This window comes from Hyaena hyaena, unplaced genomic scaffold (assembly GCF_003009895.1).
Source record: "Hyaena hyaena isolate Hyena2069 unplaced genomic scaffold, ASM300989v1 scaffold_35, whole genome shotgun sequence".
NCBI lineage: Eukaryota > Metazoa > Chordata > Mammalia > Carnivora > Hyaenidae > Hyaena > Hyaena hyaena.
The window spans coordinates 4076810-4104080 of NW_024080667.1; the positions used below are offsets into that span (position 1 = coordinate 4076810).

The following is a 27271-nucleotide window of genomic DNA, read 5'->3' on the forward strand; positions in this document are numbered from 1 at the left end:
GCGGGGGCGGCATCTGGGAGTTTGACTCTGTCGGTAAGCTTGGGGGACAGGGGTCCTCTGGGGTCCTCAGAAAAGGCCGCTGAGACCTTCTATAGCTTCCCCAAAGCAGCCGGCTCCAGGGCTTAGACTAGGGCAGTAGTCCTTCCTTCAATCTGACTTCGTGCCCTCCTGCGGCAGATTACAAGATGGTGGGATCCTGGCTCAGTGGCTGAGTGGAGGACCCAGGTTCGAGGCCTGACTCCACCAGAGCCAGATGTGTGCGCTGTTGGGAGAGCTGCTTTACTGCCAGGTGCCTGTTCCCCATCTGTAAAATGGGGAGAATGCTACTATTCTGAGGTTCTTGGTCAAGTGTGAAATCTGAGAGGGGAAGCGTGGCGAGGAGTTTGTTGGTGGCTGGGCTTCACCTGTATCCTTCAGAGAGCCTGGGGGGAGGAAGGGTCCTTCAGTCTGCACATGGCCCTGGCTTTGCAACACCCCGTAAAGGGAGACCTTTTTCCAGGAAGCCACATCCTCCCACGAGGACGGAGCACCAGACAGACAAACCCCAGCAGACATACTCTGGAGGGTGTAGTCAGGGGGCGGGGGTCTGAAGTTCGAGTTAAGGAAATACGCGCCTATAGTGCAGTCATGAGGTCCATGGGAGGGAGGAGAGAGATTGGCAGAGGCGGGCAGGGGTGGAATTTGCTCTAAGAATGTGGTAGAAGCCAGGGCGCCTAGGGGACTCAGTCTGTTGAGCATCTGCCTCTTGATTTCGGCTCAGGTGGTGATCTCTCGGTTTGTGGGATCGAGCCCCGCGTCGGGCTCCACGCTGACAGTGAGGAGCCTGCTTGGTATCCTTTCTCCCTCTCTCTGACACTGTCTCAAAATAAATTTAAAAACTTAAAAAAAATAGAAGAGTGGTAGAGACTGGGGGATGGTGTAAATGACTCCCCTCCCCCTCCCCCGCTGCCGGTCCCTATGCATCTGTCCGATTTGTCTAAAGCCCCTACCCCGCCCAAGAAGCCCCAGGGCTTGGGGAGGGTCCAGTCTTTTCTCTTTCCCCCAGCCAAGGCCAATGGGTCACATGTCCCTCTACAGGTCTTAGTTCTCTCTTGCCTCTGGAATCTCCATGACCCCTCTTCCCACACCCTTTCGGAGCCGAGCTGCCTTGGGAGCTAAACAGGAGATGGGAAACCCAGAGCGAGACCCAGGGGCCCAGAGCAGTGGCCTCAGCCTCAGCTGCACATGAGACTCACACGCAGGAGATTTAAAAAATCCCAGTGCTGGGGCTCCTGGGTGTCTCAGTCGGTTAAGTGTCTGACTTCAGGTCATGATCTCACGGTTCGTGGATTCAAGCCCTGCATCGGGCTCTGTGCTGACAGCTCGGAGCCTGGAGCCTGCTTCGGATTCTGTGTCTCCCTCTCTCTTTGCCCCTCCCCCGCTCACGTTCTCAAACATGAATAAATGTTAAAAAAAATTTTTTTTAAAAATTCCAGTACCCAGGCTGCACCGCAGATCATTATTTGTGATTCCGGTGAACAGCCCAGGCTGAGAATCCCTGGTCCGAGTCAGAGCCGTGGGTGTTCCAGCCACGTGGCTGCCTGAGCCACACCCTCCCGGCTTCAGTGTCCTCACCCACAAACACCAAGAACCACAGAACCTTCTCACAGAGCAGTTAGGCGGATAGAAGGGTGACTGTGCGAGAGAAAGCACCTGGTACCTAGTAGGTGCTCGTTAAATGCTTGTTAAAGTAATAATGGTTTCCATTCAGGAAGCACCTGCTCCAAGCCAGGTACTTTGCATTCATTTACATATGCTTTTCTCCGGACCTGGTTGATTCGTGGACTGGCAAGTCTTTCCCCAGAGGAGGGTGGCCACTGTCCTGGTTTGGGGCAGGCTGGCATGTCTGGAGGCCCTGGAGGAGGACCCTGGCTGGTTCTTGTCTGTACGCATCTCAGGTAACCTTCAGCAAACAGTGACTCAGCCTTAGCCAAGTCCCTTCCCCAGCCGGGCCCGCCTTCCAGTTTCTTCCTGCGGCATGTTGGGGCCCACACACACCATTGGGCCGCTTTTCTCGGGGGCCCTTGGGAGGGGTCAGGGGCCAAAGAACAGGGGTCTCTCTTTTGCCTCCCCTTCTTCAGATACTTGCTTTGCCTGAGTACCCGCCTGTCTCCTAGATGCTTAGGGCTCAGAGAGGCTAAGTGACCAGCCGGAGGTCACCCAGGATTCAGAACCACCCCCAGCCCCCGCGCCCAGTGCTTGGTCTCCAAAGCCCCACTGTGCTGCCGGCCGCCTAGAGCTCCCCTTCAGGAGTGAAGAGTGATGTTTCTGGATCCCCAGCCTGGCCGGACCCGACTCAGTTCCTAGCGCTTGGCCTCACTCTGCCCTCTCCTTGGCCCTCTTCCCAGGTCTGGAGCCACCCCAGACTGGGGCTGGCAGTGCACTGCATCGCTTCCGGCCTGGCGGGGGTGGGGGTGGAGGGCGGGCAGGGGGAATCCAGAACCTATTTAGAGCTCCAGAGCCTGTCCTGAGTCAGTGGCCCCAGGACTTTGCTAAAACAGAGTTATTGGGAGCTCATCCCAGCACACCCCTGGACGGGGGAGACGGCTGTCAGCCCCCCCCCTTTGCTGACATACCCTGGGAGCGTCTGCCGGTCTCTGGGCCCAGAGCGGGGCCTGACACCTGATGGCAGTAGGAATTCTTCCACTGACCTGCTGTGTGACCTCTGGCAAGTCACATGCCCTCTCTGGGCTCAGTGTTCTCATCCACAGGACAACGAATTGGGACTGAGTTATCTTTCAGGCTGCTTCTAGCTTGAAGCTCTGGACTCTCCTGACATAGAAATGCAGTCTTGAGCCCTAGAGACCGAGTCCCTCTGGAGAAGGCAGGTGCCTCTGCACCTGACCTCAGATCCACCCCCCATCCCCCCTCTCTGAGCCTTGGATTCCTGATCTGTAAACGGAACCGTAGTGTGAACGTTGTCGCAACGGTTCATTCAGTCCGCTAATCCGCCAGGAGCCGCTCACGGTGCCTGGCACATAGGCCGCGCCTGCTGTCAGCTGGAACGAGCACTGGTGGGGCCTCTCTGCACTCCAGAGCCCTGTCCACGAAGTGGTGGCGTTATTGCCAGGACTCAGTGAGCCCCTGAGTGCCCGGGCCTTGGTGCCTGGCCAAGGATCCCAGTTACCGTAAGATCTGTTGTTTGCATGGGTGTGGCTGGGTCTTGCTCCTCCTTCCAGCTGTCATCCTGGGGGCAGAGGCCCCAGAAGCTGGGAAGTGGGCGGGGTGGGGGGGGGAGGGGGTGGCTTTCACTTGGACCTGGTGAGTCCCTCCCAGGCTCCAGCCTGTGGCCGTGGCCGCTCTGCTCCAGCGAGCATCCTCTTCACCCTCTTGCTTCCCCCTTGGGGGCTCTCAACCCCCCCAGTTCGTGAACCCTGCTGGCTTACAGCCCAGATCCGTGGACTCACAGTCCGTCTCTCCGTCCATCCATCTGCCTGTCACACGTCACTCGCTGGGGCCCAGCGAGTGGGTGCCAGGCAGCCGGCAGGGGCTGTGGGGATGCGGACCAGCCACGCCTGTGTGCCACCATCCACCTGGCTCCTCGCCCCATCAGGCACCACTTAAGGGGATGTAGCCTTGAACGTGGAGGGCAGAGGCAGGGCGGGAGATGCCTTCAGAAATGGAAATAGGACCCATTTGTTTATAATTTACTCCCTGACACTTAACGGGAACCTGATGGGACCAGTAGAGGCCCCTCATCACCCAGCTTCTACCTCAAAAGTGCTGGAGCTGGTCCAGTTCCCTGGAGGCAAATACATCCGGCAGCGAGTGGGCCGCCTTGCCCCCCACTGCAGGCCTCCTTCCCTGCCTCCCTCCCTCCGGCCCCTCTGTAAACTTTTGAAAGAGTCCTCACTGTCCCCAAGAGCGGTTGGCACTGCCAGCCTTTCCAGGCTGTGGGGCAGGAAGGCAGGGGCCTTGCTTTCGAGGTAGAGAGGGACCAAGGGCTAGAATAGTCTGGGCCCAAGACAGGCGTGGGGTGGGGGGTGGTGATGGGGCAGAAATCCAGTTTTCAATTTTCCTTAAGAGAAAAATGAGTGCATAAGAGACAGAATAATTTTCCAGTGTGCAGGCTGTAAGTAAAACCTCCTTGAGACATTGTGAGTTATTAAGAGAAGGAAAGAAAAGAAATTGTGAAATCAGTTTGCCTTTAGCGGAACCGTACAATGCACTCTTATTTCCAGGGGAATCTAATTAGCGGGCAGGCAGCTGAGCCTGAGAGCGCTCGAAGCTGGAGGTTGGGCTGGGGGCCCCCATGGCGGTGGGGGGGGAACTGGGAGGGTAAACACTGGGCTTTGGGGAGGCGTTGCCCCTCCCTGCATCGCAGGGGGTTCCGCTGGCTTGGATTCGAATCCTGCGTCTCCCTCTGCTTTCCGCCTTTGAGTTGATGGCTTCACGTGAGCCTCTGTTTCTTCGTTTCGAACGGGAAGGGTGTGACTCCTTATTGGTGCCGTTGTTAGGATGGAATGAAGGGGTGTGGAAATAAGGCTCGACACCCACTGGGCGCTCAGCGTTTGCTTATTTCCGTCCTGTGGCAGCCGCCCTGGTTACCAGCCTCCACGCGTCCGAACTGAACCCCGTCCCCCTCCCCAGGCTCCCTTGAGAATTCCCCTGGCCCAGAATCTCCCTCCTTTCAGCACTGACCCTCTGAATCTAGTCACTGGGTCCCCTGGCCTGGGGTCACAGGCGTGGTTGCAGCCTGTGAGCCCAGGAAGCCGCCCCCCCCCCACCCGGTCCCACTCAACCTCTTGCAGGAAACATAAGATCCTTTTTTTTTTTTAATGTTTTGTTTATTTCTGGGAGAGAGAGAGAGACAGCGTGAGCAGGGGAGGGTCAGAGAGAGAGGGAGTCACAGAGACTGAAACAGGCTCCAGGCTCTGAGCTGGCAGTCAGCACAGAGCCTGACGCGGGGCTCGAACCCACGAACCGCGAGATCATGACCTAAGCGAAAGTCGGACTCTTAACCGACTAAGCCACCCAGGCGCCCCAGGAAACATAAGATCCTTTTAATGAAAGATCTTATTTTGTTGTTGCTGTAGCTCAGAAATCTATTAACAGGAGACAAAAGTGCCCGGAATCATGAGCACGTGCACACGCGTGCGTGTACACAACAGGACCCTGTACGTGTGTGTCCTTCCACATGTGTTCCCCAAAGCATAGGACCCAGTACCCTCCCTTGATACCGCATCTATATCTCAAATGCTGCATCCCCTCTCCTACCCCATGCAGCCCCGGGCCAGGGGGTGCCGGCCCTTCAGCTGCCCCGATCAGGGCTATTTGGAGGCAGTTCTGGATGGTGGTTGGCGAGGAGGGAAGGACGCAGGGAAGGCAGGAAAGAGGCCCTGGAGTGGGGATGTTGTCCTGTCCCCAAGCCCTCCTCACTGCCCTCACTCACAGAGATGAAAGTCAGAGACACGAAACGCAGGGGGTCTGCACGTGGCTTCAGGCTCCTGATGGACCTGAGTTCCAGTCTCGCTGAGGCTACATACAGCCGGGTGACCTTGGGCAAATCATTGCCCTTCTCTGAGTCCTCTGTGTGGAATCACCAGCGCCCGCCAGGGCTGAGCGATGCCGCCTGTGGATGCCAGGCACGGGCGAGAGCGTCATGCACGCCCGTCAGCCCTGTTTTATCTCTGTGGTGTGGACGTCTTAGTCTTCGGAGCTGGGGAGCCCCATCCCTCACCCCTTTTGGCCTCCTGAGAACCAGAGCGTTCGCAGATCCCACCCCCTCCCTGCTAGTTCAAAGAAACTAACCTATGGCCGGCTCCGTTTTGGGGGAAAAAAAAACATTATTCATTCTATCGAGATTCAGCAAACTGGGCCCGAAGCAATAATTGCCCCAGGGTGCGAGTAACAGATTTTATTTTTATTGATCAAAAAAAAATTCTTTTTATCAAAAACACATCAAACTAGAAAAGGCGTCAGCAGCGGGATCAAATTGGATTTTAACTCCCATAAAAACCGGCTCCCACCAAGCAGCGTACTTCCAAAGCTGTCTGACTCTGCAGCGACAGGCTCACGGCCCCGGGCGGCTGGGGGTGGGAGGTGTCATCCCATTGTGGTGGGGGCTACTTTGCAGGCTCCTTTAAGACACCACGTTTGCATCTGGGCCACCTCTGAGTGGACCAAACATCTGGAGAAGGGGGACTCGGGGCATCTGTCCTTCAGGCCTCTCGGAACCGTGCAGCTGGCGCTGTTAGCGTCGGGCCGGGGTTCCGGCGTTGCATAAATGCATCTCCAACGAGACGGCTGTACAGGTGATCCTAACACACTCACCGGTACTCACGGTGGCTTGAAGAGCACACTGTCACGGGCGTCGGTGGGAACGTTGCAAGTTACTGCACGGATCCGGGCATGGAGGAAGAGGCTGTTCATTCATTCCCCCTCTCATTCACTCATTCATTCATTTATTCATTCATTCGACAAACACACGTTGAGCTCTTCCCGTGGGCCAAGCCCTCTCCCGGGCACTGGGAATAAAGCAATGAACACAAAAGATTAAAAAAAACAAAACTATCATTCTTCTGGAGCAGAAATATTGCCCCACCAGACCATTCAAACCAGAAGGCTGGAAGGTGGGTGACGGAGGAAGCAGGGTCAGGTGCGGCCCTGATGACGCCAGCCTTGTAAAGCTCGGTCTCCTGATACTGTGTCGTTAATACAAGTGACGGAATCTGATTGGTGCACGCAGCGGGGGAAGGGAGAGAGGACCTAAGTGTGGAGCCAGGGTGAAGAGAAGGGGTGGGAAGAGCTGGGTCCAGAGGCTGAGCCGCGGTGGGACAGGCATCCCGGGCCATGGTCTGTCAAGAATCTCATAACCCAGACGCCGTGGCAAGGGGCGGGGAGCAGGGAGCATGGAGAAGAAAGTTCACCTGCCAAGCCTGCCCTTGGGCCGGGCTCATCTTGGGCTGAGTGTCTTCGCCTCCACCCTCCCACCCCCCGACGCCACATGTGAAGAACATAGGGGTTTGGGCGCCGCAGGGGACTGAGTGAGAGTTGGGCAGTCACTTTCGGTGTCTCTGTTTACATTCCGATCACAGGTAAGAAGTCGCATGGTTCTCCCTTTCCACAGAGCAGCGGGGGCTTTGTTGGTTTCCTGTTTTGCTGTTTTTCTCTGAATTTCTGTAGAACGGTGGTTCTCCAGCACGGCCCCCACAGCAGCATCAGCGCCATGGGAAGCTCGGTGGAAAGGCACCTTCCTGGCTCCATCTACCGAGTCAGAATCTGCGTTCCAGCAAGCCCCCCAGGGGGTTCCGATGCCCAGAGCTTGAGAATGGCTGCTTTAGAAGATGCTGAGGGAGGGAGGCAGCTTGATTTCCTTGAAGATGTATTTGGTAACTTTTGGGGACCCACCGGGGTGGAATGGAGGCTTTACCGCTTAGCATCTGAGAAAGTCTCGCCCCTTCCTGAGTGTTTCACCAAGGAGCACTGGCCCCTGAGACAGCCAAGAGGGTTCCACGAATGGGCATAATGCACAGCGAGCTCAGGCACGCAGGACGCCCTGGGTAAACTGCAACCCCTTGCTCCTCTGCGTTACTTGACAGCAATGAACCAATAGCAACTTAGGGCAAGTGCTGGTCACCTTTGAGAAATGAGCCTCGGCAAACTCATGACCCGAAAAGGCGATGATGTGGTTCCGCCCCTTTGTTTACAGGTGAAGAGACCAAGGCCACGTGGACCTGGCCCAAGTCTAGCCTGGGCATGTCACAGCCACCTCCTCCCCACACCAGCCCTCTTCTGAGCCCCCGACCCTCCTCCTTCCCCCTCTGTCCCGTCCTGAGTTATCCTGCACAGAGGCTCACAGCAAGGGGTCCCCATTGAGACCCTGGCTGCTCTTCCGCAAATATCTCTTGAAGCCAGATTCTGGGTCATTATCAGCCGCGGCTGGCTCAGACCCCGCACGTGCCCAACACCTATGTGTGAAGTGGACAGATTAACATCTGGAGGCGGGAGCTTGGACAGGGAGAGAGGGAAGCAGGCCCCGGGGTAGGGGGTGGGAGGGGGTGCCTGCTCTCGGTGGGTGCCTCCCATCACCCCGCCATCACGCCAGCACCAAGACCTGACTCCGGGCCAGTGTCCGACTATAGGACCAAGTTTTCCAGGGTTGGGGCATCTGCCTGACATACCACATAACAGTAATTAAGAAATAAGCTGCCTTGCCCAGCTTCACAGCGATCATTTGGCTAAGTAACTACCATGGTCCAGTGCCTCAGAAATCACCATTAGAGTACGCTCCTTATGGCCATAAAATTTCTCGTTTTCTGCCTTTCATCAGCCTCCCCCTGCAATCTTCGCCTTGCTTTATTTATACATTCGTCCTCAAACAATGGCAATAAACTCTTTCCCAGAGTGTTGCAAATCAGAAATTTGTCCACATTTTTCCACCACCTTCCACTGTGGACCTGCTTTGCCTGGGAACAGCCCAGCCAGGCCAGCTGGAGAGGCCAGGCTGCCGCAGACTGCTGGGGGCATGACGGTGCAGTGAGAGGGCGGGGAGGGCCAGCCCAGTGAAAGGCCTCAGGCTGCCTGCGACCAGCCCAGCCTGCGACACAAGGGGCCCAGGACTGGCCTGGGGAGGGGAGGGGAGGGCGGGGAGAGGAAGGATAAACCTTCCCTACTCCCTTCCCCTAAGAGAAGAAGGGCCTGGGGACTACTGAGAAGCAGAATAGGAGGGTCATGAAATGTCCTTCCCTGTCCCCACAAAGGTGTCCTGTAGCCCACACTGTACCTAACTTAGAATCCCAGTCCCGTCTGGGCCTCGCCCTTACCCCCTTGATTTGATCATTATTTATCCAGCGAGAGGCACTTATTGAAAGCCCTACTGTGTGCCAGCAACTGTCTTAAGCTCTCCGAGGATGAAGTAGTGAAAAAATCAGAGAGACCCCAGGCCCCCTTCTCAAGGTTGTTCTTAAAGATCCAGGGCGACCTCTGGTTTTCAGGGATAGGGGAAATGGTGCTCAGAGAGGGGTTTAGACTTGCCAGAGGTCACACAGCAAGTTGGAGGCAAAGCCAGGAACAAGCTTCAGGGCTCCCATCTGGAGCCCGGAGCCTCTCCAGCCAGCCCACAGCCTCCCTGGGGAGCCGCCTCTGGGCAAGGTGATGGCTCTGGCCTGGGCACTGGGTGCCTGTAGCCATGGTGGAGGGCACTTGTGCGTGAATATTTGCACTTGAACCTGGAATTCCTGGAGGTAGCGGTGGGCGGAGAAGTAACTCAGATCGATGGCTTTCCTGTTGGTCTGTGAAGGGGAAGTCCATTCTATTGGGTGGGCTTCCCAGATAAAGCTTTTCCTTTCTAAGGAGTGAGACTGGTTTCTATTAAAGCAACCCGACCCGGTGACCCAGGAGTCCTGGCTTGCGTTTCCAGTGACCCCACTCTTCCTTCGTATTTGTGCTCTAGGCTCAGCCTACATCACTGCCCACCTTTAGGAGAGTGGTTCTCTCTCTAAAAGCAGGATTCTGAGATGTCTGCCAGTTTCCATGGTGAACATTCATTGCTGTAGCTTTTATCAGTGTGGGTCTGCGGAGCACCCAGTAGATGATTAATAAATACCTGTTGAGCCCCTGCTCCTCCGTGCTCCTTGATGTGCAACCGAACATTGGGTTTTAGAAGTTTCTGGGAGGCCTGTTTAAAGAAAAAAGGAAGTAGGAATAGTCAGGAGTTGGATGGACAGAAATGACTCAGCACAGATTCCTGAGAGAGAGTCTCTGACTCTGGGGAAGTTTGAGTCCCATCTCCCGATTGTGTCTGGGATAAGAAGGCGCATGTTTCTTTTGTTAAACCGATGGCTGCAGTTCCTCCCAAAGACTGTCATTAAGAACATTTTAGAAATTAAAAAAGAACATTCTAGAATGATGGGGAGACTGGGTGGCTCAGTCGGTTAAGCATCCGACTCTTGATTTTGGCTCAGGTCATGATCTCCCAGGTTTATGGAATTGAGCCCCACATCAGGGTCTGTGCTATCCACTTGAGATTCTCTCTCTCCCTCTCTCTCTGCGCCCCCCAATAAATAAGTAAACTTAAAAAGAACATTCTAGAATGATAGGAGCCACAGAGCTGTTACCCAGGGCAGGGTATCACCCAGTTATAACAGAGAAATCGAGTTTCCAGCCTTGAGATTCTCCTAGCCTTCCAGTGAAAGCATGGTCTTTCCGAGGATGCCCTTGGTTTGATGGGGGTGGAGGACACCGCTGTCACACTCAAGGCGGATAAACCTCTTACAAGCCCTTTGATAAGGTGTGTTTGGTAAGCAGAACGCATGCATTAAAAGTTAATGGTTGGTCTCTAGCAGGGGTCGATGCCGAGTGCCAGGAGGGTGGCGTGGGCAGCAGACACCACAGGGGTTCAGGGAGAGCGGGCTGGGGGTGGCGGTCATGGAGGGCTAGGAGGTCTAGCCACCTAGCGCACCTGCTTCAGGTGCAGCTTCGCGGGATGGGGGGGGACAAGGAAGTAGCATCTTCCCCAGCTGCAGCGAGGTACGAGGGTCTGGAAGGTGCCCACAGGGCAAGGCGTGCCTGGGTCAGTGCAGGGACCTCGGATGCCAGGCTCCGGCGGGCCTCAGGGGCCAGCGGCCTGGGTTTAACTGTCACTGCCAGGGAGCTGTTTACCCCTTGGAGCCTCATTTCGCTCACCTGTGAACCGGGGCTGATCCCATCCCTCGCTCTGATGCTCTGATTCACTGCGGCAGAGGCACACAGGGTGTCCCAGACACAGCAGCCACTTGGAGGTTAATTCTCCTGCATCCTTCACACCCAGTCCTGTCGCAGGAGACTTTGTGTGACCACAGAGCCCCGTCTTCAGGGTCCAGCGAGCCCCAGGTTGAAGCCCATCCTCACGGCTGAGTCTGGAGGCGGCGGAGGCGGGGGGAGCTCGATGGATGAAGGGGGCCAGGGGCTGGGGGTCCTGAGCCATTTCCCATCTCTGCCTCCTTTGATGACTTTGCAAATGCCCGCAGCCCCTCTCTGCCTCCCAGAGTGCCAGCAGTGAGGAGGGGCGGGGGGTGGCGGGGAGAGAAGGCTGGTTGGGCAGGCTTGACTTCTCAGGCATATGGCCCTTTCACAGCGGCTTTCTTTGTGGGACGCCGACGGGTGGCCTGCCTGCCTTTTCCTGGCCGCTGCCCCAGCTGCTCTTTCTCCTTCACTGACCTTGAGGCCTCGAGCCGGGCCTCCCCAGCTTCCTGAGGGCCCGTCGCCTCCACGGGCCCTTGGCGCCTGCCAGCCCTATATCTGAGCCCCCCGCACCCTCTCCCTCGCGGGCACCATCTGCATCTGGGACGGCCTCCGCTGGGGAAAGGGGGTACGGGCGGTCCGTGGGTGTGTTGGGGTTTGTGAAGAGCGTTCACCATGGGAGAACAAGGAAGGGATGACAAAGGGGCCGCCATTTATGCAGTCATTCATTCATTCAATCATTCATTCATTCATACATGCATTCCCTCCTTGCCTTCCTGTTTTGTGCCAGGCAAACATGCTTGTCCCTGGAGGGTACAGAGGTAGAGGAAGTTCTTGTTGTAAGCAGACACCCGGAGTAACAGCTGTAATAATAATGACAATAACAGCTCCTGTGCTTTGAGCGCTTACTGTATACCTTGCACTGTTATAAACCCCTGTCTTGGGGTAATTTACATAACCTTCGTGCACGACGCCTCTGTTGTTACTTTCCTTGTTTTACAGGTGAGGAAACTGTGGCCCGGGGTGGGGGTTGACCTTCCTGAGTTAGTGTGGGGGGCAGGCCATGATCACTGGGTCAAAGGCACCATGTGGTGTTTTGAGGCCCCCACGTGGGCAGCCACGCCAGCAGCCTGAGGAGCGCAGGCGCACGGAGTTCTTACTCCCAGAGCTGGATGGGGAAATGGAGATTCTGGGGGGACTGGGGCATGTGACCTGCTCAGGGTCACACAGCAGGTCAGGGTGTGAGTCTGGAGGGCCAGCCCCACCCCCACCGCCATGCCAGGCTCTCTGAATGAGAGGAGGGACAGGGCCTGGAGGCACAGCTCTCAGCCGGGTGCCCCTGAATCCCCGCACTGTCACATTTTAGCAACGAAGAGGGTGAGGCTCAGATGTTCAGCAACGCGCCCAGCATCTGTAGCTTGTTGGAGGCAGATCCCGAATGCAAGCTCAGGTCCATCCGACCCCACAGCTTCTTTCCCCGCCGCCTGCCAGTGTCTGCCTGTGGCTGCCTGGACCACACTTTGTGAGATGGTACCTAGTTGGGGCGCCCGGGTGGCTCAGTCGGTTAAGTGTCCGACTCTGGCTCAGGTCATGATCTCACAGTTTATGAGTTCGAGCCCTGCGTCGGGCTGGAGCCTGCTTCAGATTCTGTGTCTCCCTCTCTCCCTGCCCCTCCCCTGCTTGTGCTCTGTCTCTCTCTCACACAAAAATGAATAAACATAAAAAAAAAAAAAAAGATGACCCCATTGGTAGGCTTTCTTTAAGGTGCTGACCTAGTGAGTTCTGTTGTCTGCTCAGCACCCAGTCTTGCTCTTCCTGGCCTTTCACAAGGCTGATGAGTAAACAACAGAAATAACCCCATAAAGAGGTAGAAGAAAACTGGGGGTATTTTCAAGATTGTCTTCAAGTCCGAGGAAGAGTGCTAAAGGGATGGTGAGCTGAGACCTTCCTAAGTGTCTTAAAATGTCCTGCCTTGTCCCCTCCCCTCCTCCACAGCTGCTGTCCCCTTCCAGAACTCCACGATGGCTGCATATGATGCCAACAGGTTAAAGAGCCTGAGTTGCAAGCACCCTTGTGACATCTTTAGTTTCAATCTCTTGCCTTGGCAGGGACACCTTAGTTTTGAACTGTGCACCCAGATAGTTGCAGCCATCTACAAACCATCTCTTCTCTCCCACACATGACTTGTACTTGGTTCACAGTTCTGTGCAGAAAGAGCTACGGTTCCATCATGAGAAAATGGGGCTCTGAATTCCGGCAGCACAACTACACAGTACCATTTCAAATAGTACTACTTCCTTCTTCCTTGATACGCCCCTTCCTGGCAGGAATTTATAGAGTGCCCTCTAGTGCCTGAGAACAGAGAAGCCACGATCAGAGAACACCCCGCAGGGGCCCCACAGTTTGTAATGCAAATTATAAACCTACAATTTCAAGTTAAAGAAAGGCAGCCTGACGGTGGGGGTGGGGCTGAGGGGGTGGATGGGGACTCCCTGGAGAAAGGAAAGCTTTGTCAGGTTTAGGTTGTGAATACAGTGAGAGTTGGGAGAGTGAAGTTGGGCCTCTGGACGCAGTTGGGGACAGTTGGGGAGAAATAGCGTGGGGTGTGGAGTCAGAACCCCTCCCCCACCTCTCCAGTGCCTCCCAACCACCCTCCAGGAGGCCTCCCAGAAAGCAGGACTGAAGCGTGGACGGCTTTGCCCAGCCCCAGCGATGAGAGCACAGAGGTGACTGCCTCAGAGCCCCATGGCCGAGCGTGAACTTGGAAGGCTTTCCAGGCTGATGAGAAAGGAGCCACGGAAGCTCGCATTGACTGACTGCTGTTGTCCCTGACACTGAGCCTTGGTGTGCTCGTTCGTTCATTCATTCATTCATTCATCCATTCATCCATTCATCCATTCATCCATTACACAAATATTTGGGCATCCACTTTGTGCCAAGCACCGGGGGATTATCAGTGAACAAAGAAGGTGAAGCCACCCACCCTCTAATCTCGGCCAGGACAATGGCGGGGGGGCGGGGCAGTGAAATAGACAAGTTGGCCTATCCAGTTGTGATGTGTGCGGTGGAAAAGTACAGTGAGGAAGGGGCGGGGCATCTCTAGCATCATCTGTGTTTTACGTGTGCGGAATCCGTAGCATCAGACACACTGCATCAGGAGCTTGGCTTCTTAAATATCCTGCTCTCCTTTGGCCTGGACACCTGCAAAATGCAGGGCCAGGGGTGGGGAGGGCGCTCCAGGCCGAGGGCACAGCCTGTGCAAAGACCTGTGGTTGCTGGAGCAGGAGATGGTTGCTGGAGTCCAGGGAGAGAGGAAGAGGGCAGAGAGGGGCAGGGTGGGCTGGTTCGGAGCCCGCAGTCCCCCTGTCCCTGGTGCTGGCCGGTCGCATGCGAGGTGTGCAGAGAGAGGAAGAGGGTGTGAGGGAGGAGCGCCAGGCCTTCGATCTGGACTCCTGGGCAGCAGTGCTGGACGGGCACCTGAGGGAGGTCTGGGCACGCATGGCGGACAGGAGGGGCTCCATTCCAGGGAGCTGTCACATGGGGTCCGAGCCCTGCCCCTCCGCCCGTCGGGGTCGCCCAGCCCTTGTGTGCCGCCAGCCCCCCGCAGACGTCCCCAGCCTCCCGCCCCGCGCCGTGTGCGGGTTACAGCTGAGCAGTTCTGCGGAGCGGCCGGGAGGGCTCCCACCATGGCCCCGGCTCGGCGGGCCCCCAGCTGAGCTGTAAATGACTTTTCCATTTTCCGAGGCCTGCGCCCAGGCCTGTTTGGTATTCAGGGACGCCGGGCCCACACTCACCGGCTCTCGGCTCTGCCCGAATTACTTGATTAAAACGCATATCAACTATTATGTGATTCGTTTCTCTGCCGCGGCTCAAGTCGGGCCTATGTTAAACTGTAATAATAAAGGCTGGGTTTGGAGGCAACAGGGAGGGGGAGCGAAGGAGCAGGGGTGGGAAGGTGTCTCTGGGTCCGGGGAAAGGGCTTGGAGGGAGTGGAGAGAAGGACCCCAGAACTCAAGGCCACTGCCGGCTTCCTCGAATCTAGGAGGACAGGGACCCGCAGATGGTCAGCCCCCTCTTGCCTTCTAAGAAAGTCGGTGGGTCCAGGAGTCATGACCATCTCATCTCACGTCTTTTCCTCTAGCAGGAGAGAGGGCAGGGGGTGTTTGGGGGCAAGCCACGTTGGCTTTTTGCACTCAGAAATGGAAGTCTCCATCACCTTAGAGTTCTCTGCAGCAAAGCTGACTCGCTGGGCTTTGAGTCCTGAGTCCTGGGGTTTCTTCCCAGCCTTGCTGCCCTAGGACTTCACTGAACATCTGTAAAATGGGGCTGATGCGGCCTGCTTGGCCCTCCATGGCTACCGGGAGAGTCTGTTGTGGGACTGACAGAGCTTGTAAACTGTAGGGTGCGGTGCACACGCGTAGGGTGGCGACTACTGCCGTGTGTCGGAGTGCAGAAGGAACTTTGTACTTGTACTGCCCAGCCCTGTTCATCGAAGACGCCTTTATTGAGCGCCTACGGTGTCCCAGACAAAGTCTCTGCTCTGTTTAGGGATCCCCCCAGTCCAGTCGGACCGAGAGACCCATAAGCAGGCAGGTTTGGTGCCCCTGATGAGCCTCGAGAGCCCGAGAATGGGCGTGGAGATGGGCATGGACACGTTCAGGGAGCTGGGGGAGGCCACCCACAAACTGAGTTGTGCCGGATGAGCAGGGTGAGCCCACTGGAGGGGGGGGCATCCCAAGTAGAGGAAGCTCACCGTCAATGTCAAAGGCTTGGAGGTGTGAGATAGCCTGGCTTGGTCGTTTAAGGGTGCCAAGAGCTGGCCAGGGAGCCTCGTGGAGTCATGGGGTGGGTCTCGGCACGTGGGCGGGACTGACAGTGGCATGGCTGAGGCTTCCGGAGTCAGCCGCGGTGGGAGCCGCCAGGCTTGGAGGGAGAGGCTGAGGCTGAGGAAGAAGCTGAGGAAGAAGCTGAGGAAGAAGCTGAGAAGATGCTCCCCAGTGATTTTCTGCCCACACCCATCAGCCTCGCCTGGGCTGGACTCTGTGCCCTGCGCAGACCTCAGTCCTGGCCGCTTTTTTTTTTTTAATGTTTTATTTATTTCTGAGAGAGAGAGACAGCATGAACAGGGGAGGGTCAGAGAGAGAAGGAGACTCAGAATCCGAAACAGGCTCCAGGCTCTGAGCTGTCAGCACAGGGCCCAACATGGGGCTCGAACCCACGAACCTTGAGATCATGACCTGAGCCGAAGTCGGCCGCTTAACCGACTGAGCCACCCAGGCACCCCAGTCCTGCCCGCTTTTAAGCTTTGACAAACCATGTGGCTCCTGTCACCCTTCCTGTCCCTCATTCATTCTGTTCTCAGGGCGCTCGGACGCTCTGTTCCTATGGAAGCAGTTTCCTCCAGCAGACTGGGAAACTCCCAGAATAGGGACGATACCTCCTCCATCAGACTAGGCACTTTCTAAGACACAGGCTGTTTCCCCCCCGTAAGATTGGGAGGTGGGGCCGTTTCTTCCTTGCTCGGTGTTGGACTCCCCACGTCCCTGAGCAGAAGCCAGGAGCCCAGAGACAAGGGCCCTCGCCATAGCTCCCCATCCTGGGGCTGTCCCCACACCTGTACCAGCTCTGTCCCACCCCCTGGGATCTTTCCATCTCACCGCCGTGTGCGGCAGAGGATGGGCTGCTGCCGGCCACCCCAGATCCAGCCTGTGTTTAATGAACGTGCTCCACGTCCCCTCTGCCCATGTGACCCCCTCCCCATCCCCTCTGGGTTATGCGGTGCATCTCAGGGCTGAATCCCTGGGACTGGGTGTATTTGGCTCTGAGCCCTAGGTGTGCTGGGGAGGGTGCCCCTACATGCCCGCTGTGCCACCTCTTCTCAGGGATGGGAGGCTCGGCAACCGGGAAGGGAGAGAGGAGCGGGTTAGATCTGACCCCAGGTGTCTGCTTTTAGGGATGAGGTAGGCTCTGGTCCCCTTGCGATGCGGCGTCACAAGCAGAGGCAGCCTGGCAGTGACCAATAATAAGCAGGACTGCCCGACGGCCGGGATAGCTGGATGGAGGGAGGGGACCTGCGACGGGGGCGTTGCTCAACACTGGGTGATGTCCCAGCTGTGGACGGAGCCCCAGGGCAGCACTGCCCGCCACGCACTTCGCCACCCCAGGGTTCGCACCTGCTCTTCCCTCGGCCGGGAATGCCTCACCTCACGTCTAAGCGGCCGCGTCGGGTGTTTGGCGGAAGGAGGAGGCTGCCCCTTGTGGGCGAGGCCTACACCTGTTTGGATAGCAGACATTTAAAGCCGTTGAGCAAGCGCAGGGGTGCAGGTGTGCACACTTCCTGAGGGACTCTGGGCGGGTCACGTTGCTCTCGGTGACTCAGTTTCTCCCATCTGTAGCGTGCTCACGTGATCTCTGAGGCCCTTCCTGCTTGATTCAGATGGAGTGCTGTGAGCACAGTGACCCCAGCCTGGGGGCAGCACCTAGCAGGTGCTTTACTGTCGCTCCAGTGACTGGTGAGGTGACCAAGTGGATGACGACATGCTAAGGGCTTCCGGCAATTCCAAAGGTGGGATGCGAGGGGCGGGGGAGGGAGCACTGAAGGCAAAAGAGGCGAGAGAGAAAGCAGGAGTGCGTGGGAGATCAGCTCTGGCGGCCTCTTTCCTCTTTCCCTCTCCCTTCCTTGGCCTCCTCTTCTCCTTCATGCTCCCCAGAGTTCCCTGGGGGCCGCAGAGGGAGCAGCTCCAGAGCCCTGGCCAGGCCACTCCTTGCTAGCATTCCCTCTGCTGGACCAAGATGGGTAAGAAGCACAGGATTGAGGGAGTCGGGAAGCCAGTTCCGTCCACAGCGTGTCTTCAGCTCCGAGGCCAAGGAGCTTGATCAAGCCCTTCCTGCAGCCTCTCTCGCCTGGACCTGGGATAGGCAGATTGCTGGCCTGATAGCCCCATCCAGCGATGAGAAGTAAGCTGGCTCCAGCCTCCTGGGCTCTCTCTGCATAGGAAGCAAAGGCTTTTATCCATCGCCTGGCTCCAGGGTGGAAGTTAGTGGGGACTATCAGGTAGGGGCCGTGGCCACAACCAAGGTCATCAGGTAAGGTCTCCTCTTCCAGCCCGGAACGTTACTCGGAGATCCTGAAACAACCCAGGAAGGGCCTGTGGGTAGCAGTCACATGGTCCAAATGCTTCATGTTATAAGTGGGGAAACGCAGGGCGCCTGGGTGGCTTGGTCTGTTGGGCGTCCGACTTCAGCTCGGGTCATGATCTCACGGTTCGTGGGTTCGAGCCCCACATCGGGCTCTGTGCTGACAGCTCAGAGCCTGGAGCCTGCTTCAGATTCTGTCTGTCTCTCTCCCTCTGCCCCTCCCCTGCTTGTTTGCCTCTCTTTCTCTCTCTCAAAAAATAAACGCTAAAAAAAACCTTTTTAAATAAATGAGGAAACTGAGACCCAAGGAGGGAAGGTAGCCTTCTGAGGGTCACGGTTCTGGGTATTTAGGGGCAGAGACAAGTACGGAATCTAAGCTTCTTGACTGCCAGCCCTAAGCACATGCGTTTGCCCTCTGTCTCCCTCCTTCCCTTGCTTTTGGCCTTCCTCCTTAGTTTTTGCCATATTTTCCTCGAATGTAATAGCATTGCTGTTTAAATCATCATCATTTTTTTAAAATACTATTAACAAGAATAAAGGAAGAAACAAAAGCTCTGTCAACTCTGAAGGTTAACATTTGTTCATCTTTTGAGTATGGTGTTCCAGAATGTGTCGCGTGCGCTTTTCCCGAAAGCGGGCTCGATCTTTGCACGCTGGTTTATACCTCGCCTTTCCCTTAAAGTTAGGTGTATGGAGATATAGGTAACGCACAGCCGAATATCTCCCATTTTGGAGAAAATCGTTCTAGGAATTTCAGCAAAGATATTTCATCATGAAACTACCTTGCATCTTAGGTCATAGACATCCTTCCATGTCAGTGGAACTAACTTAAATATCCATCTATAGGGGATTAAAAAAATTAGTTGTGCCAGGGCACCTGGGTGGCTCAGTCCCTTAAGCCTCCGACTTGGGGGCTCAGATCTTGATCTCTCGGTTTGTGAGTTCGAGCCCCGCGTCGGGCTCTGTGCTGACAGATGGGAGCCTGGAGCCTCCTTCAGAATCTGTGTCTCTTTCTCTCTCTGACCCTCCCCTGCTCATTCTCTGTCTCTCTCTCTGTCTCTCAATAATAAATAAAAACATTTAAACATTTTTAAAAAATTAGTCGTACTGTAAAGTATTTAACCAATCCCCTCGGGTTGGGTGTGGAGGTTGCTTCCCACCCTTCACTGTGATGAACGGTGCTGTGGGGAACATTCTTCTCCTTGTGCGCAGGAGGGGTCTGAGCGTCAGCGCAGCAGTGGGTCCGGCGGTGGGCACAAAGCTCTTCTGCATCTCACTGGGCCCTCACCCCCTCCTTCCCTCTCGCCTGCCTGTAGGGAACCGGCTGGATGAAGGCTCGGACGTGGAGTCGGAGCCTGACCTCCCTCTGAAGCGCAAGCAGCGCCGGAGTCGGACCACCTTCACGGCTGAGCAGCTGGAGGAGCTGGAGAAGGCGTTTGAGAGGACCCACTACCCGGACATCTACACCCGCGAGGAGCTGGCGCAGAGGACCAAGCTCACTGAGGCGCGTGTCCAGGTGAGGCCGGCGGCGCAGGCGTTTGCACCACGGGCATATCGAAGGGACGGGAATGGAGAAGGCGGAGGAGGCCGGGGCCCCAGGATGTCGGGGCCCCCCGCGGGGTTCTGCAGCGGGTGGTCCGGGGACCCTGTAAGCAAGTAATGCCGCTGGCACTTGGTGCAAAGTGGGCAGCAAGGGTTGGCTGAGTATCTGAGCAAGCGGCGGGCAGCCCCGGGAGGCCAAGACGAGCCAGAGGAGAAGGCTCGGGGAGCATAAAAGCCTCCAAACCTCCGATGAGGGGAGGAAGTGATTAGGAGGAAACTTTCTGAAAGGCCTGGCTTCCTAAGACAGGTAATGAGTCTCCCGTCACAGGAAGCATGTGAGCACACCGGGCAGGCTTGTTCCTGGTGAATTAGTACCATCAGGGGAAGGACGGGCAGACCTCGGATGCCTCCATCAGCGCCCTCCCGTGTGCAGTTCCTCATCAGCAGGGCTGGGGGAAGGGAGGGTGGAGAAGGGACAGAGCCCGCGTGGCCTTGGCCTGCCCTCCCCTGCATCTGGCCAGCAGCGGGAGGGAATGGCCTCCTCTCCCCGGGTGGGGGAGGAATCGAGAGAGGGTTGTGACGGCCCGCTCCGGAGTCCATCCCCGGCCTGTCTTCTCCAGAAACGGGACAATGGGGCAGGCGCGTCTGCGGGAGGGGCCGCCCCGAACCGCACGCTGGGCACGGCCAGCCGGGAACCAGCCTTTGCTAGGCGCCCACCTGGCTCCAGCCTTCTCACACATGACCGGACGGAACGTCAGGCCACATTGTTTCGCAGGCCACCTCCAGGCAGGCCACAGGTGCAAGAGAAACAGGCTCAGAGAAGCGACAGAGCTCGGCTGGGGCTGAGCTGGGCCAGAACGCGGGCCTGGCAGATACCAACGCCCAAGTTCTTTCCGTGGGGAAGGTGGAAGCTGCCTCAGGGCCTGGGACTTGAAAGCAACAGGGAAAGAGCTAGAAGAAACTGGCACTTACATGCTCCCGAAAACCCGTGCACCTCCCTCGGCCCTCCCCACCCCCATGGCTGGAATGGGGGGTCTTTGGCTGCCTTTGAGATAGACCCCAAGGGGAAGGGAGCAGGCGGCGGCAGCCAGCTCATCTCATTCTCTCCCCTCCTCTCCAGGGTGATATCTGAGCCTGCCCTGGGCTCTGGGGCCCCCTCCTCCCCCCTCTGATCGTCCCCTGCAGCTGTTCTTCTGGGCACATTCCTGGGGGCTTTCTCATTCCCACGTCTGGCAGCCACGGCCGCTTCCCACCACCTTGAAGCCTGACCGCTCCTTGTAAAATTTCCTGGCTGTCAGGGCAGTGCTTTTATTGGCCCAGGGGACCTAGAAACAGGTGTCACTCAAGGTCCAAGGGGTGGGGGGGCTGGGAACAAGGGGGAGCAGCCAGAGCCTCGGCAAACCCACAGTGAGGGGGTCAGGGCGGACCTCCTGTGCGTGCTGACTCCCGTAACATGCCGTGGGTTCCCCCAGGGCAGCGAGTCTCCCCAGCCTTAGCCTGAGAACTTCGCGCGATCCCGGCAGAGGAAGGATCAATATATGCTGGGTTTAAAAAAAATGTCCAAAGGCTGACTAAAAATGTCAAGACCGGAACGATAGAATGTGTGGCCTGGAGAAGAGATTTGGAGGACAGGGCTGCTCAAAGAGGGCCCCCCGGGGGTGGGGGGTGGACCAGGGTCAATAGGGGACAGTCCCAAGTTCCCTATAAAGGTCTACAGGGACTAAGAACCGCAGGCCTGAGTTTCCCTTGATCTCTGTATCACCATCAGTAGATCTGTTTCCTTTCCTGAGACTTCATGTCCCATCTATAAATAAAGGAATGGAAGTAAATTGATCCTTACTTATATTTTAAAATTTCTTTTGATGTTTTATTAATTTTTGAGAGAGCGAGAAAGAGAGCGCAAACGGAGGAGGGGCAGAAAGAGGGAGACACAGAATCCAAAACAGGCCCCAGGCTCTGAGCTGTCAGACCATGACCTCAGCTGAAGTTGGATGCTTAACCGACTGAGCCACCCAGGTGCCCCTGGATCCTTACTTATTGACAATCAGAGCTGCCTTGTTAGGTGATGAGATCCCCATCGCTGGCAGTGTGTAAGCCAAAGTACAGTGCGGCATCAGTCAGAAACCCTAGCTTCTGGTAGGGTTCCTGCTGTGGACGGTAGGGTGGAGACCTCAAAGCCTCCTGAGTGCTGCTCAGACTCCTGGATTTGAGGTCTCAGGTCTCCGCTTCGAAGAGTCTGTGATTCTGGGATTTCACAGTCCTGAGACCTCTCATCTCAGTGGCCCGGGGAGATGGTGGAGTGGTTCCGAGTGGGCTCAGGGCCAGATGCCGAGGTGGGAATTCCAGCTCCATCACTTACACCTGCAGCCTCAGTTTCCTTACCTGCCAAGTGGAGGTGACAGGAATAGTCTACCTTGTTCTGAGGATCAAATACTTACCTGTTAAAAAAACAAACCACGCACTCCAAGTTAGGAAGTACCTGGCACACAGAAGCACCGGAAGTAAATACATTCTTACTAAAACTCCACCCGTTCTTTCTGATCTGGCCACCCTGGAAACTCCCAGTTCATTCAGCTGGCACACTCATTTATTGAGCACCTACTGTGTGCCGGACGCCATTGTGGGCCCCGGGGAGTCAGCAGACGATAATCTCTGCTGTCACGGAGCTGATACTTGAATGAACAAGGAGATAGGTAAACATGTCAGGCGGCGTTCTGGTGACTCAGATGTGTTGCCTCCCTCTGGCTCTGCTCCAGCCCTGCTTTTGAACCCTACAGGGTGTTACCTGGCCTCCCTGGTGCCTGGAGGAGACCCCGTGTCTCAGTTGGCAGAAAGCCACCAGGAAGGGGAGGAGAGGGGGTATCAGGAAGGAGGACACATGCCTGGGGACCAGTACCTTTCTCTGGAGGAAACCTGCACTTCTAAATAGCGAGGAGCCAACCCCAACCTTGTACGCATCTTCCTCGGAGATGAACCGATCCACTGCGTCCCAAGTGCCAAGGGCTCTGAGCCTGTGTACCTCCCCCGGACACAGAAGCCACCCTGCACGGAATCCCATTCTCGAAGCCCTAGAGGGACCCACCGCGAAGTAACAACTTGGACTGGATGTTTCCCTAACAGTGGGTAACATTTACAGCGTGCTTCGCAGGCGCCGGGCACGGTTAGCGTTCGTTACCGTGGTCACCGTCCCCCGGATCTCAGATGGCAGGTATGATCCGTGTCTCCATTTCTGGCTGAGAAACCCTAGCTTTTGCCGAGGGAAGAAATTTCCTAAGGACACAGTTAATCAGCGGCAGTGCTGGGGCTTGAACCCAAGTCTGCCTGCCATGTTCTTTTCTCCCGCGCTCCGTTGAGAGAAGGCCCGGATGGAGTATTCAGCCCCGTAACCAGCTGCTGCCTGGGGCACGGTGCTCCCAGTGCTGGGTGTTGTGGGAACGACCAAAAGTGAATAATAAAACTCAGCGTCTGCTTTCAAAGAACTCAGCCCTGATCAGGGACTCCGGTGCGGGGGTGAGGGGTGGCGGGGCTTAACCCCCTCCCTCCTGGAGCCTCCATGCCCCCTCCGTGAATGGGCAGCTTTCACTGGGTGCTGGCTGAGAGCTCCTTCAGCTCAGCCATCAGTCACCAGCAGAATGATAGTTGTAGGTGTTGTTCAAAGCAGTTGGCCTGTGTTAACTCATTTCGAGGTCCAGAAACCATAGGAGGTGGGGTGCCTTTATTAGGCACAAGGAAACAAGGGCACAGAGGGGTAACGGAATTTGTCCATCTTAGCTAGGAGTTAGAGGCAGGATTCAAGCCCAAGGGGTCAAGCTCCAGCTATCCCATGATGCTTTGTGAGGAGGGAGGTGCCTGCTGGGGATGGAGACATCCCTGGGGGAAACCAGGACAATAAAGGAAGAAGAGGTGAGAGCATTGAGAGCATAGGGCATGTCGTCTCCTCCAGGAAGTCCTCCTGGATTCTGAGAGGTGAAGTCGGAAGCCCCTCTTTGGACCTCCTCATAGCACCTGTATGTTCCCTGAGCTCACTGCGCTGGGAAGCGGTGGTTCTCTGCCTTGTGTGCTGTGTGCCTGGGCAGAGGGCAGCTGGAGGCCCAGGACCATCCCGTCCATCTCTGTCCTTCGCATCTCGCTTGGCACAGAGCACAGTAAAGGTTCGCAATGAGAAGGAGGGAAGGAAGGAAGGAGGGAAAGAGATGGAAAGGATGGGGAAGGATGGAAGGAGAAGAACTTTTCCAACTTCCTTTAGTATTCTTTTTTTTTGAAATCTTTTTAATGTTTATTCATTATTTTAGAGAGAGAGAGAGCACGAGTTGGGGGAGGGCAGAGAGAGAGGGAGATGCAGAATCTGAAGCAGGCTCCAGGCTCCTGTCTCCCAGCTGTCAGCACAGAGCCTGACGTGGGGCTCAAAACCACAAACTGCAAGATCGTGACCTGAGCTGATGTCGGATGCTTAACCGACTGAGCCACCCAGGCGCCCCTCTTTAGTATTCCTTATCTGAGGAAAGGATGACCACAGGTGGCTGCGGCGTCCCAAATGGGAGCGGCGTGTCCCACGCCTAAGTCATTCTCCGACCAACTTTAAGGTTTTTGCCACATATGTGTATTATCCACATTGCTACTTGCTTTTAAAATAAAATCAGTAATTTTATTTTATTTTTTTAAATGATTAGTTATTTTTGAGGGAGAGAGACAGCGCGAGTGGAGGAGGGACAGAGAGGGACACAGAATCTGAAGCAGGTTCGAGGCTCTGAGCTGTCAGCACAGAGCCCGACACGGGGCTCGAACTCATGAACCATGAGATCATGACCTGAGCCAAAGTCCGATGCTTAATCGACTGAGCCACCCAAGCGCCCCCAAATGAATACATTTTAAAATAAACGTGTCTGTCACTGTCACATAAGGCAGGCGGCTGGAAATGCACTCCAGGGAAGACTAAACAACACTGATGAGGAACCTGCTGGAAAACATCAAGCCGTAGAAGCTCTCCTCTGTGTGTTTGGAAGGAAGCTTAGTGCAGATGTTAGCGAGGCACTGAGGACACATTAGCACCAAGCCTGGACCTTGTCTTCCGCACGCCCAGAAGGCCTGACGGAGAAGTGGACTGGCTTAGGGTGACTTCATGTCTGTGTCACTGCCATCTGGGATGTCCCTCCCTTGCGGAAGGAGGAAACATTGGATGGAAACGAAAACGTGCCCCACACCCTCTCCCAGAAGCAGGGAGCGAGGAGATGCTGCCCATTCCCCGCCGGTTTAGAAGCCCCTCGGTCAGGACGCCCCTGGGGAAGCCCTCCGTGCCCTGGGGAAGTGGGGAGAAGCCGGGACCTCAATTTCATCCCAGAGCCAGTTGTCACTCTGACCTGACTGCTTCCTAAATGACTCAGAGCCGGCTGCTCTCTTCGTCCAGCTGGGAAAGCTGAACATAACTTCTCTCCTCCAGAAGGATCTGGAAGAAGAAAGACACCAGAGGCACCTAAGCAACCCTCCAATCAGCTGACGGTCGACAGGTTGGGGGAGGGTCTTAAGTGATCCCATGCCGGGGGAGGTCGGGGTCTTCACCCCCCTAGGAGAGGCTCCGATTTGAGCTTTGAGGCACTGGCCTTGGCAAAGACATACCAGTGCCATCTCTGCGTTCCCTTGTTCATTCGTTCATCCATTCATTCATTCAGCAAGTCTTCCGTGAACACCCAGGGAGCTATAAGCAGTGAGCAAGGAATGCATGGCATCAGCCCTTGGGGCCTTGGGCCTGCCGAGGAGACAAAGAAACATGGCCAAGACCCAAATACCCAGAATGATCGCCATGTATGCGGAAACTGACAAGGAAGCTGGAGGCTTCCGGAAAGGAGGCAGGACCTGCCTGAACTTGCCTTAGATGCAGTGATTAGGGAATCCGAGAGGAGGAGGCAACAGATCGAGGAGCTGGCTGCGGGAAGGGTGTCTGGGTTAGAGGGAACAGCATATGCAAAGCCCAGATGCGGAAAAGAGCCCCTCCGAAGCAGCCCTGTTTCCCACATTCATTCTCCTCCTTTTCCAGACCAGAACTCCGTTGCAAAATCCAGACAAGTGAGTTCTAGAAAGTCACACTGATTTAAGTTGGAACCTCAGATTCGCCACAGCTAGCTGGATGGCCTCGGGCAAGTTATTTGATCTCTGCGAGCCTCAGTTTCCCCTTCTGTGAAGCGGGACTAGGAGGACACGTCTCGTGGGCTTACGTACAGGCATGCGTGAAGCGCCAGCATAGGGCTTGGAGCGGACGGAGACTCCGAGGCATTAGGTTATTTTTCCACGGATGCTTAATAAACCCCTATGTCCTTGTGAGGTGGGCTTTCCTGGGTCACGGGGACCCATGCTGGGTAAGCAAAGTGGGCCTCCGGCCTCGGACAGAGAACGAGCTCTCACATCTGCAGATGGGTCTCATTCAAGCAGCTTGCAGACGTGTGGCTTCCTCGTGGGGGGCTTCCTGGAGGAGGTGGGGGCGAGAACAAGAATGGTTGCCCACTGACCAGCTGCGGTAAAAGAACATTGCTCTGAGGGTCACCCAGACCTGGCTGTGTCTCCAGCCCAAGTCCCTCCCTCCCTCTGCATCTCAGTTTGCTCATCTGTAAAATGGGGATAACAATATAGATCCCTTCACGGGGCGGTGGTGAGGATACCGCGGCTCACACCTGTGGAAGTGCGCCGCACTCGGTCCCAAGCTACAGGAAGGGGGGGTCTCCTCCCACGGAGGAGGATGTGGGCTAGATGCGGGGTGACGGCTCAGGGATCAGCTGTAGCCGAGTCTCAGCTCTCCCGCCCAGAGCCGGGCCGAGGGACCTCCTCTCTCTGTTCTCCACCCCCCAGGTCTGGTTCAGCAATCGCCGTGCCCGTTGGCGGAAGCAGGCAGGAGCCAACCAGCTGGCAGCGTTCAACCATCTTCTGCCAGGGGGCTTCCCGCCCACCGGCATGCCCGCGCTGCCCCCCTATCAGCTGCCGGACTCCACCTACCCCACCACCACCATCTCCCAGGGTGAGTGCGCCAGCTCCTCCCGGCCCCGCCCCCCTCCTGCCCTTCCTTAACTTAGAAGGAGTCAGAAGGGCTGTGTATTTACTTAATGTTTATTTGTTTTTGAGAACAAGCACAGGCGGGGGAGGGGCGGAGAGAGAGGGAGACACAGAATCTGAAACAGGCTCCAGGCTCTGAGCTGTCAGCACAGAGCCCGACGCGGGGCTTGAACTCACAAACCGTGAGATCATGACCTGAGCCAGAGTCGGACACTTAACCGATTGAGCCACGCAGGCGCCCCAAGGGTGATTTTTTTAAATGACCATCTGTCTGTTTGCTCGCAGACAGACTATTAACACGAGACAAACGAGGTCCTGCCTTTGAACTGCTTGGTTCTGCCAGCAGGCCACACAGCATCCAGGTGAAGGTTAACAAGGTGGCCTCCCTGTACACGTTTAGACAAGAGCTCTCCACGCTGTAAAGTACACGGTCTCCTGTAGTCTTATTAAAATGCAGGAGAGACGGACAAGGCTACCATCCACCCCTGCACCCTTCCCTCCATTCTGTCTTCCCCTTCTCTCTCTTCCTCCCCTGCCCTCCCCCCCCCCCCCCCCCCCCCCCCCCCCCCCCCCCCCCCCCCCCCCCCCCCCCCCCCCCCCCCCCGTGCACATTGGGAACCCCACTGCCTGACCTCTGACTCCTGAAAGCCCCTGGGGCTGCCTGTCAAAGGGCTGGCAGGCTAGAGTTCTGGAGGCGAGGACACAGGCAGGGGGTCCTCCGTCTGATTCTTTTCTTCCCTTCCCTGTAATTCCTGATAAAAAATCAATGCTGATTGTCTCACTGTCCAGAAGGCTGCGCGGAGGGGCCCTGAGAGAGCCCATGGCAGCCCCAGCAGCAAGGAAGAGAAATGGC

General features: G+C 56.3%; 1 protein-coding gene across 2 annotated transcripts in view; it reads left to right on the forward strand.

The window, feature by feature from the left end:
- Positions 1 to 27271, forward strand: part of PAX7 (paired box 7) — a 96051-nt gene that overhangs the window by 32423 nt on the left and 36357 nt on the right. For both annotated transcript variants that reach the window (XM_039229061.1, XM_039229062.1), the window contains exons 5-6: positions 19155 to 19354; positions 26218 to 26383. In XM_039229061.1, the coding sequence (XP_039084992.1) occupies positions 19155 to 19354; positions 26218 to 26383 (366 nt within the window). The remainder of the gene's footprint in view (positions 1 to 19154; positions 19355 to 26217; positions 26384 to 27271) is intronic.